Raw genomic sequence first — 18,070 nt, 5'->3', positions numbered from 1 at the left:
GCTAGGGAGAGAGAGTGATGGCAGAAGAGCTGCTTCCTGCTGTTAATCAGCACAGCCACAGCTGGGGCAGACAACCTAATTTCTCCTTTCCCTAAGAACAGTGTCTCACGTTGCACATTGCAGCATCACCTGTTTGAAACTGGATGTGATTCCTATTCTACTCTGTTTATGTTCTCGCCTGTGTGAATGAAGAGAACATCCATAAGCTGTATGCTTTGTTTTTATTTTTAGGAAAAGACTGATGTGGAAGGAACCTTATTTGTTTATACAAGGTAAGAGCATTTTACTGTTATAAAGAAACTGACGGTCTTTGAAATAATGTTTTAGTTCAGCTGTGTCACTCTTCAAGTGCAATTTTATTTCAGAGAAGTAAAAGAACTGAATCTTAGTTTGAAATTATCAGTTGGCAAGAGAGAATACTGAATAATGTCACTGGCTATATTTTGATGAATATTAATTTCAGAATATAATTTAAACTTCAGTGTACATGAACTTAAATCTGTGCATGAAATATCCTTTGATTAAATGCATTGTACAAAGTTCTGGAATATAATGCATTTTTTTTTTGACAGGCAGAGTGGACAGTGAGAGAGAGAGACAGAGAGAGAAAGGTCTTCCTTTGCCGTTGATTCACCCTCCAATGGCCGCCGCAGCCAGCATGCTGCAGTCGGCGCACCGCGCTGATCCGATGGCAGGAGCCAGGTACTTATCCTGGTCTCCCATGGGGTGCAGGGCCCAAGCACTTGGGCCATCCTCCACTGCACTCTCTGGCCATAGCAGAGAGCTGGCCTGGAAGAGGGGCAACGGGGACAGAATCCGGCGCCCCGACCGGGACTAGAACCCGGTGTGCCGGCGCCACAAGGCGGAGGATTAGCCTAGTGAGCCGCGGTGCCGGCCTTTTTTTTATTATTATTTTTATTTTTTTATTTTATTTTTATTTTTTTTATAATGCATTGTTAAAGAGCTAGAAATACACCATAAGGAATACTAGATCATTTAATCAGTATTTGGAAAAGAGTTTTCCTGATCATCTTTCCCTGACCCATGACTGTTTAAAAAAAACATGATTCAAAATTTAAGCTTTCAGTCCTGCAGAGTCTAGTTTATAGTGTGTGTTTCAGAATAGATTTAATGAACTTGTGCTTTTCGTCATTTCTTTTTGCTGGATGTTGTTAATGTTATATATACACACAGTATGTGTGTTGTCTTAATGGCACACGTTTTTATTCACATAAAAAGTCGTGTAAAGGGAGGCCGGCGCTGCGGCTCACTAGGCTAATCCTTCACCTGCGGCACTGGTACACCGGGTTCTAGTCCCGGTTGGGGCGCCGGATTCTGTCCCAGTTTCTCCTCTTCCAGGCCAGCTCTCTGCTGTGGCCCGGGAGCGCAGTGGAGGATGGCCCAAGTCCTTGGGCCCTGCACCCCATGGGAGACCAGGAGAAGCACCTGGCTCCTGGCTTTAGATCATCACGGTGTGCCGGCCGCAGTGCGCCGGCCGTGCTGGCCAGTGGAGGGTGAACCAACGGCAAAGGAAGACCTTTCTCTCTGTCTCTCTCTCTCTCACTGTCCACTCTGCCTGTCAAAAAAAAAAAAAAAAAAAAAAAAAGTCATGTATAGGGGCAGGTGTTATGGCATCGAGGGTAAAAGCTGAGCATCCTCTATGGGCGCCAGTTTGTGTCTTGATTGTTCCACTTCTGATCCAGCTCCTTGCTAATACCTTTGGGAAAGCAGCAGAGGATGGCCTGAGTGCCTGGGCCCCTGCACCCACATGGGAGATCAGGAAGAAGCTCCTGGCTCCTGGCTTTGGCTTGGCTCAGCCCCGGCCATTGCGACCTGGGAAGTGAACCAGCAGGTGGAAGATCTCTCTGTCTCTCCCTCTTTCTTTGTGACTTTGCCTTTCAAGTAAATAAATAATAAATAAATCTTTAAAAAAAAGTCATGTAAAATATCTTAGCTAAAGCCCAGTACCTTTAGTAGGAATGTGAAGATGAAAGACGAAAGTCTATTACAGTCCCTTTAGAGTAACCATTTTTGGGGGGAAGCAGGAAATTGTGACACAGACACATGAGTGTATTTTCTTTACACATGTATTCACACTTAAAATAAACCATAGTACAGAATAGATTATCCTAAATGCCAGTTGGCAGGTTGTAAGCAGTGAATGGGCTGCTATGGTTGTCGAAGTTTCCATAGCATTGATGGGCCTCAGGAATAAAGTAGACCTTGCACAGAGAGGAAAGGCAGTCTCTACATGAAGAATGGCCAAAGCAGAGACCTAGAACCTAGTGCTTTAAGAGGATTGTAAGGAAAATGACCCTTTGGTAGATTATAGCACAGGTAATGGGATTTGCTGGCTTGGAATATCAAAGTATTTTCAAATGTATTTTCTTACCGGTAGGGAGTCATAAAAGTGAGGTTTGGGAGAGTAATAGGGTTATGAGAAAATGTATGGGGAAAGTCGGTTCACTTTGTAGGATGCATTGCTTCTAGAAGAAGCTGGCGTCAGGGCATTGAGACAATTGCTACAGCAAGAAAGATAAGAGGTGATGAGAGTTTGAGTTAGAATGAAGTTGAAATGGAAAGGGCATTGGAAGATTCTAAGTGTAGAGGGGATGATGAAATTTTTAGAAATAACACTAACAGTTTGCAAAAGACTTGAGGGTATGAGAGATAGGAAGTCAAGAACCTGGTTTGGGGACAGGTCAAGTTTTTGGCATAATGGTTTGGAGTAACAGTACATTTAAATGGAGGTATCTGGCCACTCAAGATAGGGTCTGGGCTTGAGGTACTTGGAGTCATCTGGAGTAATTTCATAGGTGAAATCTTGAAAGAACAAGTGTTCCCTGGAAGAGTGTGTATAAAGAGGTAACTGAAGGCTAATGGTTGGATTTTAAGGCCAGCAAGGATACAGAGAAGAGTCAGTCAATAAATAAATAAATAAATTGCTAGATAGATAGATAAATAAATAAATAAATAAATGAAAGTATCCAGAGAAGTACCCAGAGTCAGCTGTATGAACAGCACTAGACTGGTAAGGTTCAGGCTGTCCACACAGGGGCAGTTGTCAGTGGAGAAGGGAGGTCTTGGGATGTGGAGACAGCTGCGGGCTTGGAAGAGAGGCAGTGACTCTCAGCCAAGTAACAAGGCCAGATTATTCAGCGTCTTGGAAAAGCAGTGGGAATGCCTAAGAATCATTGTTGTATTAGCCTCTATTAAGTTCCAGAGTGTTCCAAAAGGACTAGAACATACCAAGTGAGTTCATTCAGTAGAGTATGACCATTCTTGAGAACTTAGAAGTGAAAAAAGAAAACCAAATGATTGAACTCTGAGGTGTGCCAACCCCAAATTGTTCTCATTCATTGCTCACAGGAAGTACTAGTCTCTTAAGAAGTGAAACAAAAGATGTATTAAAATGTATTAATGATTAATTCTAGGGATTTTTAGTGTGATTTTTCTTATACTATGGAAGAGTAATAAATTATACAAATATTTTCTCTTTTGTACCTAACCAAATGCAGGTTTATGTTTTCCAGTACTTCTTAATCTATTCCAGGTCTCTAGTGGATCTGTCAATTAAACAAGACATTAAACTAGGAAAAAAAGAACATAATTTCTTAATCGCTTCCACAAATCTTAAAAAAAAAAGAAGGAAATTTAAAAAAACAACCAAATTCTAGTATGTTGAGGTCATTTTTCTGTAGAGGAAGACAGAAAATACAAAAAAAAAAAAAAAATCAAAAGGGAGTATTTGGTTCAGGGAGTAGAACTTCCAGTGATGGTTTTTGACTTCTCTTACAGATGTTGTTTTAGAGCAGTTGGCACATTTGTCCCCTGGGTGTGTTTTACAAACTGTGAGATGAGTCTGGTACCCATATGTACTATTAAAGAGGTGAGATCATGTTGTGATAATGACATACTTGAAGAATCAAATTCTTACTCTTGTTTTAAAAACACCTAATTCCATTTTTAAAAATATGTCTTTTCTTTGTTTCCCTCCCATGTTCTCCTTTCTTAAGAGCGTTTACAGGGTCATCCACTGAGGATTTCCAAACTGGACACTTGGACTCCTGATTAGAGCTCTTCAGGAGTTCATTTTCTTTGCTGCTCTGAATTTAAGTTGCAATGATTGTCATATTATTTCTGGTGTTGATTACATCCCTACCACCACTTACCTCTTTGTAAAATAAGCTAGACAAGGATTGCTTTCCATTAATTTAAAATTGAAGGTTTTGAAAGAAAATCCTGTAAGTGGTAGTGTAACTATTTCTACTTCTTTGTCCACATTGTCAGCATCAAATGGTTTGAAGTGAAATAAAGCTAAGTTGTAAATACCTTTTCTTCCCGGTGTTCATAACATTTCTGTGGGTTGATAATGACCCTAGCACTCTAGGTTTAAGTAAATAAGTGAATTTTGTTTGCTTCAGTTTCAGTGTACAAATCTGTGGTGCTGATCTGTCACCAGAAGTGGCACAGTTGAATTACTGTGTGGCTGTCGCCCAAGGGTAGACAAAATGCACATGTGGTTTTAGAGTTTATACACTGTATAATTTGGGTTTTTCCTGTGTGCTCGAGTAGGCATCAAGGTCTATTGAAAAATAAAAGTCACAAATGCCATTTTTTTATTGAGCAAAACTTAGAGTTATTTATCCGTGAAGTCATGGATAAACTTTGTTGTTGAAGAAAATGAAATATCTGCCTTTTGCTCTATGCTATACATCTCCTCAGATTCATTGACAGAGTTGCTTAATTTCTTTTAAGAGGTTTTGAAGCTCTCAAATCTCAGACCAACACTTAACATTTTCTGTGTACAACTGTGATGTACACTCTATATTAACTACCAAGATTCTTTATAAGTATCTGTTTTAAAAAGTAGTTATCTTTTGTGCCTTAAACATATTTATAACCCAGATAGGGAAATGAGATCTGTATATAAACACAAAAATATTGTGTTAAGTAAGTACCACTCAATTTTGCCAAAAGAATGGTCATGCCGGTCATGTTGTGTTACATTTGACTCAGTACGTGATGACTGCAATAGCAAAGCCACATTGCTGTGTGTTTGTAGGCTGCTGTATAAAGCTCCTGGACATACAAGATTGAGAAATGCTCCAGATGTAGGGTGTGGATGCACGTGCAGCCCACCGAGCACATCGGGGGTAGTGTGTGCTGCAAATCTGGTGTACTGAACGGTGTGTCTTTTGTTCCCCTCCCCCTTTGTGATTCTTAGATCTGCTTCTCCAAAGCATGGATTCACCATTATGAATAGGCTGAGCATGGAGAATAGGACAGAACCCATTACTAAAGACCTGGATTTCCAACTCCAGGACCCTTTCCTTCTCTACAGAAATGCCAGATGTAAGTCTTTCTTAATACATTGGGTGCTTTATTTCTGAACTTTGGCCGAGTACTTGAAATGTGCATGGTCTTCCTTTGCGTTTGTGTTTAATACCAGTGATTCTTGAGGCTCAGCACTTGTTAGCCTGGGAAATGGATGCCTAAATAAGTGAATAGTTCTTGGGAAAACTAGTGATCATGAATGTAATAAGCTTGGAATCCTGACTTTGCAGCTGTACCACTTTGCAGCATAAACCCGTTGTTGACTTTAAGCTTGAGCAGAGTTAGTCAACTTCATGGTCAGGAGACAGCAGAGGGACACACAGGTGGTGCCACCAAACCTAGAATTAATGATTCAGCTATTGGCACTTTTTCCTCATTTATCAGTTCTGATAAATACTGATAAAATGTTCGAGGAAGAGGCTCTATATTCTAGAAGTGCTGTTTTTTAATATACTGTAAACAAAAAAATCAAAACCCAGAGAGCTTCAGTTGTTAAGAATTTTATAACCATTTGTAATGTTGAAGTTATTGTAGGGAACTAAATGATTTTGTCAGATGTGAAGCGGCAATCACCTGTGTGATTTCTATCTCCATTTTACTCTCTTGTGTTGGACTAGTGGGCAGCTCAGAGATAGACTGATGAGGTATATCCATTTCACGGGCATCTCCATACAAAAGGAAACATGACATACTATTCAGTATAAGAGTGTGTGTGTGTGTGTGTGTTTGCACGCACGTGCATGCACACATGCGTAGATGGACTTGTGCTTTGTAGAAAGCTTTCAAAAAGACCTTGCAGTTTAGAAATGTTTTCCATCCTACTCTTTGAGCTCAAGATATAAGAATAGCCCACTGTATGTTGTAATGTTAATAATTAATTAATTAATGCAAGTAATATTTGACATTTTAACGCTAGTGAATCTTTTAAAGTAATTATAGCATCATTTTAATGCATGAAATACAATTCTGTATTTACTTGTATATTTACATATAATTAAGTTGTCATGATAGGTGGTCATTCTGTTATTGAGAGAATACAGTCAAATTTTGGGGAGAGAAAAAAATTAAAACTCTTAACACTGTAACATGAATTACTAATGGTAGGTACTATGAAATGAAAACTTTTGTTCCTGTTTCTTTTCTATAAGATATATTTCTATTCTAGAAGATATATTTTATCAGTTATATCAGTTATAGCTTATAGGTTGAATTGTTTATATGCTTATATTTTCTTTTCTTTTTTGAGATTATTAGATTATATGTCAAGTTAATATATAATTCAAAACCTAAAATAGCTACACAGTAAATATGAAATAAATGAATATTATGAGTTGTAATAATCATTTTAGATTTCTTTTATGTATTTATTAATTTTTTAAGTTTTTAAATTTATTTATTTGACAGAGTTATAGACAGTGAGAGAGAGACAGAAAGAAAGGTCTTTCTTCCGTTGGTTCACTCCCCAGATGGCCACTACGGCCGGTGCTGCGCCGATCCAAAGCTGGGAGCCAGGTGCTTCTTCCTGGTCTCCCATGCAGGTGCAGGGGCCTAAGGACTTGGGCCATCCTCCACTGCCCTCCCGGCTCACAGCAGAGAGCTGGACTGGAAGTGGAGCAGCCAGTCTTAAACTGGTGCCCATATGGGATGCTGGCACCGCAGGTGGAGGATTAACCAAGTGAGCCACAGCACCGGCCCCTTAGATTGCTTTTAATTTGGAAAAACAACTTGGTCTAATCAATATTAATAATATTTTAATTCATTTTAAAACATTTTCATTTTAATTGATATATATTAAGTGTACATATTTATGGAGTACAGTCTAAGATTCAGTACATGAATACAATATGTTAATGATCAGATTAGGATAATTGGCATATCCATCACCTCAAACATTTACCATTTCTTTGTGTGTTGGGGACATTCAAAATTCTATTAGCTATTTTGAAATATATAGTTAATTGATGTCACCCATAATTATCCTACTGTCCTATGCTATGGAATGTTAAAAGTAACTCCTTCTGTCTAGCTGCACCCCACTATGCATTAACCATTCTCTCTCTACCCTCTCCTCCCCCACACTCTTCCCAGGCTCTGGTAACCACTGTTCTACTTTCCACTTCTATGAAATCAATTTTTTAAGCTTCCACATATGAGTGAGAACATGCAGTATTTGTCTTTCTGTGCCTTACTTCCTTCACTTAACATAATACCATCTTAGTCCCATCCATGTTGCTGCAGTTAACCAACACAGAGTTTCATTCTTCTTTTTGACTGAGTAATAATCCATTGTGTATATATACCACATTTTCTTAATCCATTCTTAGATACTACATATAATATCATAAGCTATACCAAAAATATAAATACACAAACTCTCTATAGTTACTGATTTTACAGATAAATTCCCTAGGTCTCACAGGGTTTATGTGATAGGAAATACTGTTTGAATCTAATAAACAAATATTAAACTTCATCCTGAATCTGGAATCCTGCTGTTCAGTGTGGTGTCACTAGCTATGTGTGGCTACCGGGCATGTGAAACACGGCTAGTCAGAAATGAGCTGCACAGTGAGTGTAAAGTAGCACGTCAGTTTTCAGAGATGTAGTTCAAAAATGAAAGAGACGGTTAGAAAAGTCTCAATAGTTTCATATTTACTAATGTGTTGAATTGTAATATTTGGATATATTGGGTTAAATATAATCAATTATTAAAATTAATTTCACCTGCTTTATATTTTTAATTAAAAAATTGATAGCTCACATTTATGGTTCATTTATTTTTCTTTTTAGCAGGACTGTTCTGTTTTTGTTTATTTTTTCATACTTAATAATCATGTTCATTTATTTTACCATATTTAATAATCACAATTTTGTGAGAGTAGACATTTTCACTACCTTTTTGCAAATGAGAAAACTGAGGCTAGGAAGGTGACTGACCTGTGTACAGACCCACAAAATCTGATTTAAATTCCATTGCTTTTCACACCTTGTATTGTATGAATGCAAATTGAGGGCAACCTTTGGGAAGTATATTAAAAATGTTTCTAATGTATTTCCATTAAAAAGAAATGAAATCAGTTGAACAATGAAGAGTGGAAAGAAATGAATCATTTACTCTTCTGGTTTCATTTTGCTTTTTATTTTCCTCCTCAGTATCTGATACTGATTACCTTTGCAGCCATAGTCATTTGGTTCCACTTTATTTATTGGTAAAAGCCTTATCAACCCTTGACATCAGAGGTACACAGAAAGGGTGAGTATAGGTTTTGCCAGAGGCTCAGATAACTCGGAAATTTTATATGGTAATTGCATATGGTTTCCATATTCTCAAAGTATAGAATATTAGTTCATCATGCTTTAGATGAGGGACCTCACTGTACTCGGGGCTGGGTTTTTTAAGAAGTCTTTTCCTCCAGGCTGGCGCCATGGCTCACTTAGTTAATCCTCTGCCTGCGGCACTGTCATCCCACATGGGCACCGGATTCTGTCCTGATTGCTCCTCTTCCAGTCCAGCTCTCTGCTGTGGCCCGGGAGGGCAGTGGAGGATGGCACAAGTGCTTGGGCCCTGCACCTGCATGGGAGACCAGGAGGAAGCACCTGGCTCCTGGCTTTGGATCGGTGCAGCGTGCCGGCCGTAGCAGCCATTTTGGGGGGTGAACCAACGGAAGGAAGACCTTTCTCTCTGTCTCTCTCTCTCACTGTTTATAACTCTGCCTGTCAAAAAAAAAAAAAAAAAGAAAAAAGAAAAAAAAGTCTTTTCCTCCAAGATCTGTGCAGTCTTGGCACTTCCCTGTGGCCTATGTATGTCACAGACTATCTTTCAAGTGGCCTGATGTGGTGTTGATGCAGTTCTGTGGTACATCTTCTTACAGAGATTTTTAGATTCATTCAATGAAAAAAAAATCAGTGCCTCTTGAGTTGAATGAATTTAGAAGAGTAAAGAGGTGAAAAATCCCAAACTCTTCATTTAATTAACCACCAAAATAGATGTTTGATAAGGAAAGTAACTTGAATTTTGATTAAACACAAAATAGATTATTTTGTTTTACAAAAGACTTTACAGTCTTTAAAGTTTTATAATGGGGTCTGACCTGTATAAGCTTAAAATATAAGGCAACTCTTAGTTAGTTAATAAATGTAGTTAAACATTCATTCATTTAACAAATGTTTTCTGCCTGCTAGGCATGTTAAGCCTTTATAAGGATGATCCCATGTAGTCGTCATAGCTGCTTCTTGGAGATAGCAGTGTTGCTGTTTCATAAGTGATACTGAGGTTAAAGAGATCACACAGCACACCCTGGGCTGGGACTATTTTAACATGGAGACACTAAGCAGAAGCAGCCCAACTTCCAGCCCCAGGCTCAAGCAGTCAAAGTATTAGCGGTGAATAATGCCACAGGAACAGTTTGCCTTTTCAGAAATACTTAATCTTCTGAGTGTACATTCCAAAGTTCAAAAAGCAAGGTTTTAAAGCAAATTTTAATTAATTATTTAAAAAATATTTTTATTTCTTTTAAAAGGCAGAGGGAGAAAGACAGGGAAGTCTTCCATCTGCTGATCCATTCCCCAAATGCCAACAAGAGCTGGGACCAGGCCAGGCCAAGCCAAGGCCAGGAGCCAGGAACTCCATCTGAATCTCCTGTGTAGGCAGCAGGGACCCAAGTCCTTGACCATCATTTCTGCTTTCCCAAGTGCATTAGCAGGGAGCTGGATTAGAAGCAGAGTAGCCAGAACTCAAAACTCGGCACTCCAATATGGGGTGCAGGCATCCCAAGCAGTGACTACCACCGCACCAGATATCCATCCTGCAAGTTTCTTTTTAAAGCTGAAAATTTAATGTCTGGCCAGTTAATTCAGTTGATTAGAGCGTGGTGCTAATATAGTTGAGAATCTTTTGTATTCCAGTTATTAAAGAGGAAATTATCAAATAAAAATGAAAGAAAAGGTGAATTTGACTGCTTCTTTTATGGTGTTTCCCTACATTAGCCATTTACTGTATTTTCCACAGCTAAGTAAGATTGTAGTATATGGAATACAGTTTAGAAGTATATTTTCCCAGCCCTGGCCCTGTGGTGTAGCCAGTAAAGCCTCCGCCTGTGGTGTCAGCATCCCATACGGATGCCAGTTTGAGTCCCAGATGCTCCACTTCTGATCTAGTTCAATGTTAATATGCCTGGGAAAACAGAAGAAGATGGCCCAAATACTTGGGCCCTTGCATCCACATGGGAGACTGCGAAGAAGCTCCTAACTCCTGGCTTCAGATTGGCCCAGCCCCGGTCATTGCGGCCATTTGGGAAGTGAGCCAGAGGCTAGAAGATCTCACTCTCTCTCTGTAACTCTGCCTTTCAAATAAATCTTTTTTTTTTTAAGGAATGTATTTTCCAAAATATATTATAATACTTAAAATTAGTAATAGACAAGAGTGATAGGTTGGTATCAGAGCAGACCAACATGCTGAATATATTTTGCTCTGGTTATAGGACTAGAGTGAAATTCATTTTAGGTGCTTGGTTTCACTGTAGACTTAAGCCCGTAATTTAGATCAAATCAGAAAAGAAAAAAATCAAGGTATTTAGGGTCAAAGATGTTTTATAAATTTTCTCCTAAGTTTTAAAAGTTAACTTGCTACATTGTGTGTTTTTATATACAAAAAGAAAAAAATAATTTCTTTATTGTAGGATCTGAGAAAACTGATAAATAATAATAAAAATGATAGATTGAATGAAAATGACAATTACAGATAGCCCATCTCTTCTCAATAGGCCATGTTTTAAAAGTTCCCCTGTAGAGTAGTCGGTGACCTGTTGGTTAAACATGGCAGACCAAGCATACTCCCTCTGGTTCTGTTGGAACTATTGATATGGCAGTAAAGAAACAGAAAAGACATAGACTCACGCTTCATGAAAAAGAATACACAAGAAAGAGGAAACATGCTATGAAGTTTTACTGTACACAGTGATTAACTCTGGCTCCCTACAGAAGATTGGATATTTCTGCCCTGTTGATGTCAGATTTGATCTGTGCTTTGGTTCTTCACTCCACTGACCTGCCCTGCAGGAGGATATCAAGTGTCTACCCTGTTAAAATCAGGTGTCGCTACATGAATTGTTTTGACGGGTGAAATGTGGGTGAAAGTGAAACTTGTCACTTCCAAGCAGATATTTTAAAAATTAGCTCAGGATTCACCCTGCGTCTTGTCCTTCTGACCTGATGATTAGCAGTGTTTGTGGCAGAGGCTGCTCTGTCAGCCTAGGTTCTAGGATGAAGATAACGTGGCACAGAGGTAAAAGTGACCTGGACATTAAATGTAAGAAATAGGCCTTTGTCATTGCAAGCCATTGAGATTCGCTTGACATTTGTTTTTTTGTTTGTTTGTTTTTGTTTTTGTTTTTGTCAGGCAGAATTAGACAGTGAGAGAGAGACAGAGAGAAAGGTCTTCCTTGCGTTGGTTCACCCCCCAAATGGCCACTACGGCCGGCACGCTGCACTGATCCAAAGCCAGGAGCCAGGTGCTTCCTCCTGGTCTCCCATGCGGGTGCAGGGCCCAAGCACTTGTGCCATCCTCCACTGCCCTCCCGGGCCACAGCAGAGAGCTGGACTGGAAGAGGAGCAACCGGGACAGAACCGGCGCCCCAACCAGGGCTGGAACCTGGGGTGCCGGCACCGCAGGCGGAGGATTAGCCTAGTGAGCTGCGGTGCTGGCCGAGATTCACTTGTCATTTGTTACTGCAGCATAACTTGGTCTATTGTGAGTGACACACAAACCATCCAGGAAAAAGGGAATCCAAACTTAGGATGGAAGTGAAGGAATTGTGACAGCAAAGGTAGAGCACTGCCCTATAATAACCCCTGAGCACCTGAAGGGGTCTGTGCAACTGGAGGGTAATCCATCTAAATTAAAGCCAAAAGATGAAGTACTTCAGGAAGCTTGTCCAAGACTAAATTACCACTGACAGTCTGAATCTGCTGGGATATTTACAACTACTTTTTAAGAGTGTTTGGTGGTGATATAAGGAATATTGGAAACAGAGGGAGAATCAAACAACAAAAGAAGACACTTCTTAATTCCTGGGAAAACAAAACATTGTGGGAGAAAGGAAATGCAATCATATTATACCATGTAGCTCTGCAGATGGCAATAATTACATAGTTAAATTATAAACACTAAATATGTAATAGTGTTATAATTACACAAGTATTGGAAGGATGGGGGAGTGTGCCTATGTTTGGGTGTGAGAGTATATGTAAATCATAAAAGAACTAACTCATCTGCAATAGATTCTGAAAATCAAGTACTATGTACATGATATATGAAAAAAGATTTAAATACCAGAAGAAAGGTTGGATGGGAAATAAATGAAGAACAAAAGTAACTGTCATGGATGTAATTGTGGCTACTTTTGGAGAACAGTAATCAAGAACAGAATGACTAGAAAAGAATTCTGCTATTATGAATGTAATGAATGTAATAATATTGTTTGACTTTTAAAATCATGTACATGTATTTTTATAAAAATTAGAATTAAGAATGTAATAAGATGGTGAAAAATAGTCACTCAAAAGCAATATTGTAGTTGGTTAGGTTTCTAAGTCAACTCACAAAAGGCTTTTTATAATCCAGTGAACACCTAAGAACAGCATACTAGCATTATAATGAAATACATATAAAATAGAACCCTAACATGTGTGTCACTATTTCTGTAGGGAAATTCAAGAGTAAAGCTTGTATATTGCCTGTCTGTATTGACATCATTTGTAAAACTAGGAGTTACTATAAGGTGTTTTTGTTTATGGTTTTTTTTTTTTTTCTGACAGGCAGTGTGGACAGTGAGAGAGAGAGACAGAGAGAAAGGTCTTCCTTTGCCGTTGGTTCACCCTCCAATGGCGGCCGGTGCACCGCGCTGATCCGATGGCAGGAGCCAGGTGCTTCTCCAGTCTCCCATGGGGTGCAGGGCCCAAGTACTTGGACCATCCTCCATTGCACTTCCCTGGCTACAGCAGAGAGCTGGCCTGGAAGAGGGCAACCGGGACAGAATCCGGCGCCCCGACCGGGACTAGAACCTGGTGTGCCGGCGCCGCACAGCGGAGGATTAGCCTAGTGAGCCATGGCGCTGGCCTTGTTTATGTTTTGATGTATATAGTAGTAGTAAACAATCTTCAAAGCCAATTGCTAAGCCTCAGTTCTGGAATGATTCTGCAACTCTCTCCTTTCCATTCACACTTGATTCCACTTCAGGCTTTTATTACCTATTTCTTGGTGTATTTCATAACTCCTCAAAACAAAGAGTTTGAACTTCTAGTACCAGCCAAAATAGAGTAAGTTCACCACAGCATATCTCTCCTGCTTGTTACAATTAAAAGTTCTAGGGGCCCACTATTATGGAGCAGTGGGCCCCTGAATAAGCCACTGATTGTGACACTGGTATCCTCCTCCCATATGAATGCTGGTTTGAGTCCCAGATACTCTGCTTTCTATATGACTCCCTGCCAATGAGCCCAGGAAAGCAGGAGAAGATGGTCCAAGTGTTTGGGCCTGTTTCACTCGTATGGGAGACTCGGATGGAGTTCTGGGCTCTTGGCTTCAGCCTGGCCCTTTGCTGTCATTTGGGGAGTAAACCAGTGGGTGGAAGAGTCTGTGTGTGTGTGTGTGTGTGTGTGTGTCACTCTGCCTTTCAGATAAGTAAATCTTTAAAAAAGTTTTTTTTAAGTTCTAGACAGAATGCAAAACAACTTAGGAGGGCTTTGAAAATAACAAGCATATAAGAAAGGGCAGTCAGAACTTGAAAAACTTATGTGGTTGTGAGTTTTCCTGGTTTTATTTTTTTCTTCCTTTATCTACTTGCTTTGAATCAAGAGTTGGCTGAGTCACAGAACTGGAGTCAAAACCAATAAAACTTGGGAGAAAGCCAACTTTTGAAACTGTAAGCCCCAAAATGTGAGGACTTCCAAGTTATTGGATATAACAATAGTTTGTGGTAATCTGTTCTCCTGTGGATGGAAATTTGAGTTATGAAAGTTGAGTTATTTCCAGGTTTGAGCTATGCTGAATAAAGTTGCCATGAACATTGTGTCTTTTAAATGGATACATAATAAGTCTTAAGTTTTTGCCTAGGTGTGGAACTGGTGGGGGTCATAGTCAGGAGTTTGTTTAGCTGGAATAGGTCGTGTGCTTGTTTATGAAAGTCAGGTGCTTATTTTTAATCTCTTCAACAGTGTCTAAGAGTTCCAGTGGCAACATATCTTTGTCAACACTTGGAACTATTGGCTGTTTTAATTTTAGCTATTATGGAATTCCAAAGGGATAATTGACGATAGTTTTAGTTAGCATTTTGCCATAACTGATTGTATTGTGCAGTCCTTCATATATCCCTCATATGCTTATTGGACATTGGATGGATATGCAAATTAAAACCAGAATGAGAGTGTCATATACTCCCTAAAATGGCTAAATTTAAAAAGACTGATATTACCCACCGCAAATTAGGATATGGAGCAACTGAAACTCATGTATTACTGCTGGGTTAGTAATACAGTACAATGACTTTGGAGAACCATTTGACAGTTTCCATAAACTTAAACATATAATTATCATATGATCCAAGTTGCACTCACAGATATTTACTATGTCCACACAAATATTTTTACACAAATGTTCAGAGTTTTTTATAATAGCAGAAACAAACAAAAAACAGGGGATAATGTAAACACCCATCAATTACATAAGTGATCAAATAGATGTTGGTCTCCAAATAATGGAATATTACTATGCAATAAAAATAAATGAACTACTAATATATTCATTAACATGCATGAATCTCAGAATCATGCTGAGAAGAAAAGCCATCCACAAGAGAATGTATGCCATATGATCCCATATATATGACCTCTAAGAACAGGCGAAATTAGTGTTTGGTGACAGAAGTCAGAAGATGATTGTCTAAGATAGGTTTACTGTGGTTCTTGACTAGAAAGCAGAGAAAAATGATTTATACCTTGTTTTGAGTGGTAGATACACAAGAGTGTATTATTCTCAAAATTCACTGATGAGGGCAGGCATTGTGGTGGAGTGGGTTAAGCCATCACTTAGGACCCCTGCATCCTATATCAGGGTGCCTGGCTTGAGTCCCTGCTACTCCACTTGTGATCCAGCTTCCTGCTTATGCACCTAAGAGGGCAGCAGATGATGACTCAAGTACTTCCATTTCTGCCACCCATGTGGGAGACCTGGATAGAGTTCTAGGCTCCTGGCATTGGCTTGGCTATTGCAGACATTTGGGGAGTGAGCCAGCAGATGGAAGATTTTTCTCTCTGTCACTCTGTCTTTCAAATAAATATAACTTTTTAAAAATTCACTTAACAGAACAATTTAGAATATGTGTACTTTATTATATAAATTATTTCTCAATTTAAAAAGAAGATTTTAAAGAAATGAATACCTAAGTATAATTTGTTACCTTTATTTCTTTAGGAGATTTATTTATTTGAAAGTCAGAGTTAACAGAGAAATGGAGAGACAGAGAGATCTTCATTTGCTCGTTCAATCCCCAAATGGCTGCAACATCTGGGGTTGTGCCAGGCTGAAGCCAAGAGCCTGGAACTCCTTTCGATTTTTCCATGTGTGTGTGGGGACCCAAAACCTTGATGCTTCTGCTGCTGCTTTCTCAGGTGCGTTCACAAGGAGCTAGATCGGAAGTGGAGCAGCCAGGTGACCCGAACCCACACCCATGTGGGATCCTGGAATCACAGGCTGCAACTTAACCTTCTGTGCCACAAAGCTGGCCCCTACCTTTCTTTTTTAAGAAAATATTTAAGAGGCAAAGTGACAGAGAAAGAGAAAGCTGGGAACTCAGTTCAGATCTCCCTTGTGAGTAACAGGGACCCAACCTCCCAAGACATCACCTGTTATCTCCCGGGGTACTCATCAGCAGGAAACTGGGATCTAGAGTGCAGCCAGGATGATAACCCAGCTACTCCCATACGGAATGCAAGCTTCCTGAGTTGTGTCTTAACTGACATGCCAAATGCCTGTACCCACATCTCCAGTATTTTAAATCAGCACGGTACCAAAACCTTTCATGTAGCTTGACCTCAACTGGAAGTCTTAAGTAATATAAGGTGATAGAAATAGTTCAGCTTGCGTTTCCAGTTTCCAGATCAGTTAGAGATCCATGCCCTCTTTGTCTTGCTTAGGACATCTGCTCTGTCTACAATGTCAGAGAAAACTATTTCTGCTGAGAATATGAAAATCTTTGCTACTTCATCTTGTTTCTGAGTAGAAGGAATTAACTTTCCACTTCTCTCTTAAGACTCAGGTTTTTAAAAAGTCTATTTACTAGCAGAGAGAAGGCCTAGCCCCCATTGTGCAAATCCTTTGCATAGAACAAACTGTGTAGTAAACAGTTAAGCTAGTTTTTTAAAAAGTAGAATTGTAAATATTTTCTTGATGGATGTTATAGAAATATTTATGAAATACAAACTTTAATTTCTTCCAGAACTCCAACTAAAATGTACCTGTACATATCCATAATACATAATAGCAGTAAGAAAGTCAAATTTGCCAACAACAGTGGGTCATAATTTGGAAGCAGCGTTGCTCACTAAGAATGCCCTTTGCTAAGCGTTTTCTCTGCCGTGATCCAAGCATTCATTCATGGGCTGCTGAATCTGTGGGCTGCGGAGAAGGCAGCAGCGTGAGGCAGAGGCCAGGTCTGACATTCCACTTGTGTCCTGTGGTACCACGTAAGCACAGAAAATAACCAGATCTGTATAAGAGACAGCCATGTTGTTGGGTGTGTCACAGTCCTTGCGCAGCGTGAGATAGCATCAGCACGCTCCTGACAGTGCTGGGAAGACGCCCTGCCCAGGTGCCCAGCTTGCCACAACTCCTCGGGTGCCCACAACTCCTTGGGTTCCCACTTCACCTCCCAAGCGCGTGCGAAGCTGAGCTGCGCAGTTCACCTTTCCATGACAGGACTCTGATAAATCCGCAGGCAGGAAACTCTAATTCCAATTCTAACACACTGAGAGTTGTCGCCTCTTTTCTTAACCTTGGATTCAGCCAAGGCAACAATTACAAAAGCTATTTGAAAGGTTAAAAGTGAACCTGTAGGAGTTTATTGCTAGGAAAATAAGTCACATTATCTGCCCACAGATAATTGAGTGCTTATTCTGCCATCCTAGGCTGGGATTTGTATTGATACTTATATTGAATATTTATATTGATAGCCTGGGATTGTAGCTCTTAATCTCTTTTGGTCACAAACACCTTGGAGAATCTGATGAATTTTCTCTTCATTTTTCCCTCCCTCCCATCCTCCCTACCTCCCTTCTTTCCTCTTTCCATCTTTCTTTCCTTTGCTCCCTTCCTGAAATATTTTTTGATTGCCTACTATGTGCCAGGCATTGTCCTATGCTTTGTACTTTTCTAGACCCCAAATGCCTTTTGCATAAATGCATGCTGTTTTGCATACAACTTTAGGGATTTTGTTGAACTCCCAAAGGCCTTTAGGGTTGAGAGACATCTTCAAAGTAATTAATTATACAGCTAAAATATTTTACATTCTTCCCAGGCAGAAACTTAGTATTTGCAGAAGTAACAATATAATACCTTTCTCTTCAGGATCTGCCCAACAATAGAAGATCCTCAAAATAAACTCATTCAAATCACAAGCAATGTGGAATGGGAGATAAGGACTTTGACATTTCATCTCTGTTCAGAATAGGCTCTTGTGCA

At 39.6% G+C, this 18,070-nt stretch overlaps 2 protein-coding genes across 19 annotated transcripts in view; one reads left to right on the top strand and one right to left on the bottom strand.

Annotated features, from left to right (window-relative positions):
• DCP1B (decapping mRNA 1B) overlaps positions 1-18,070 on the top strand; it is a 55,427-nt gene that overhangs the window by 5,388 nt on the left and 31,969 nt on the right. For all 5 annotated transcript variants that reach the window (XM_089304497.1, XM_008259808.5, XM_089304496.1 and 2 more), the window contains exons 2-3: positions 232-272; positions 5,228-5,355. In XM_089304497.1, the coding sequence (XP_089160623.1) occupies positions 232-272; positions 5,228-5,355 (169 nt within the window). The remainder of the gene's footprint in view (positions 1-231; positions 273-5,227; positions 5,356-18,070) is intronic.
• The window catches only part of CACNA1C (calcium voltage-gated channel subunit alpha1 C), a 740,475-nt gene that overhangs the window by 716,780 nt on the left and 5,625 nt on the right, over positions 1-18,070 (bottom strand). The window lies entirely within an intron of this gene.

The sequence above is a fragment of the Oryctolagus cuniculus genome, chromosome 9 (genome assembly GCF_051225735.1).
Source record: "Oryctolagus cuniculus isolate XC-2025 breed Fujian yellow rabbit chromosome 9, ASM5122573v1, whole genome shotgun sequence".
Taxonomy (NCBI): Eukaryota; Metazoa; Chordata; class Mammalia; order Lagomorpha; family Leporidae; genus Oryctolagus; species Oryctolagus cuniculus.
The sequence above is the reverse complement of the archived record's forward strand: the minus strand, read 5'-3'. Positions and strand labels throughout refer to the sequence as shown.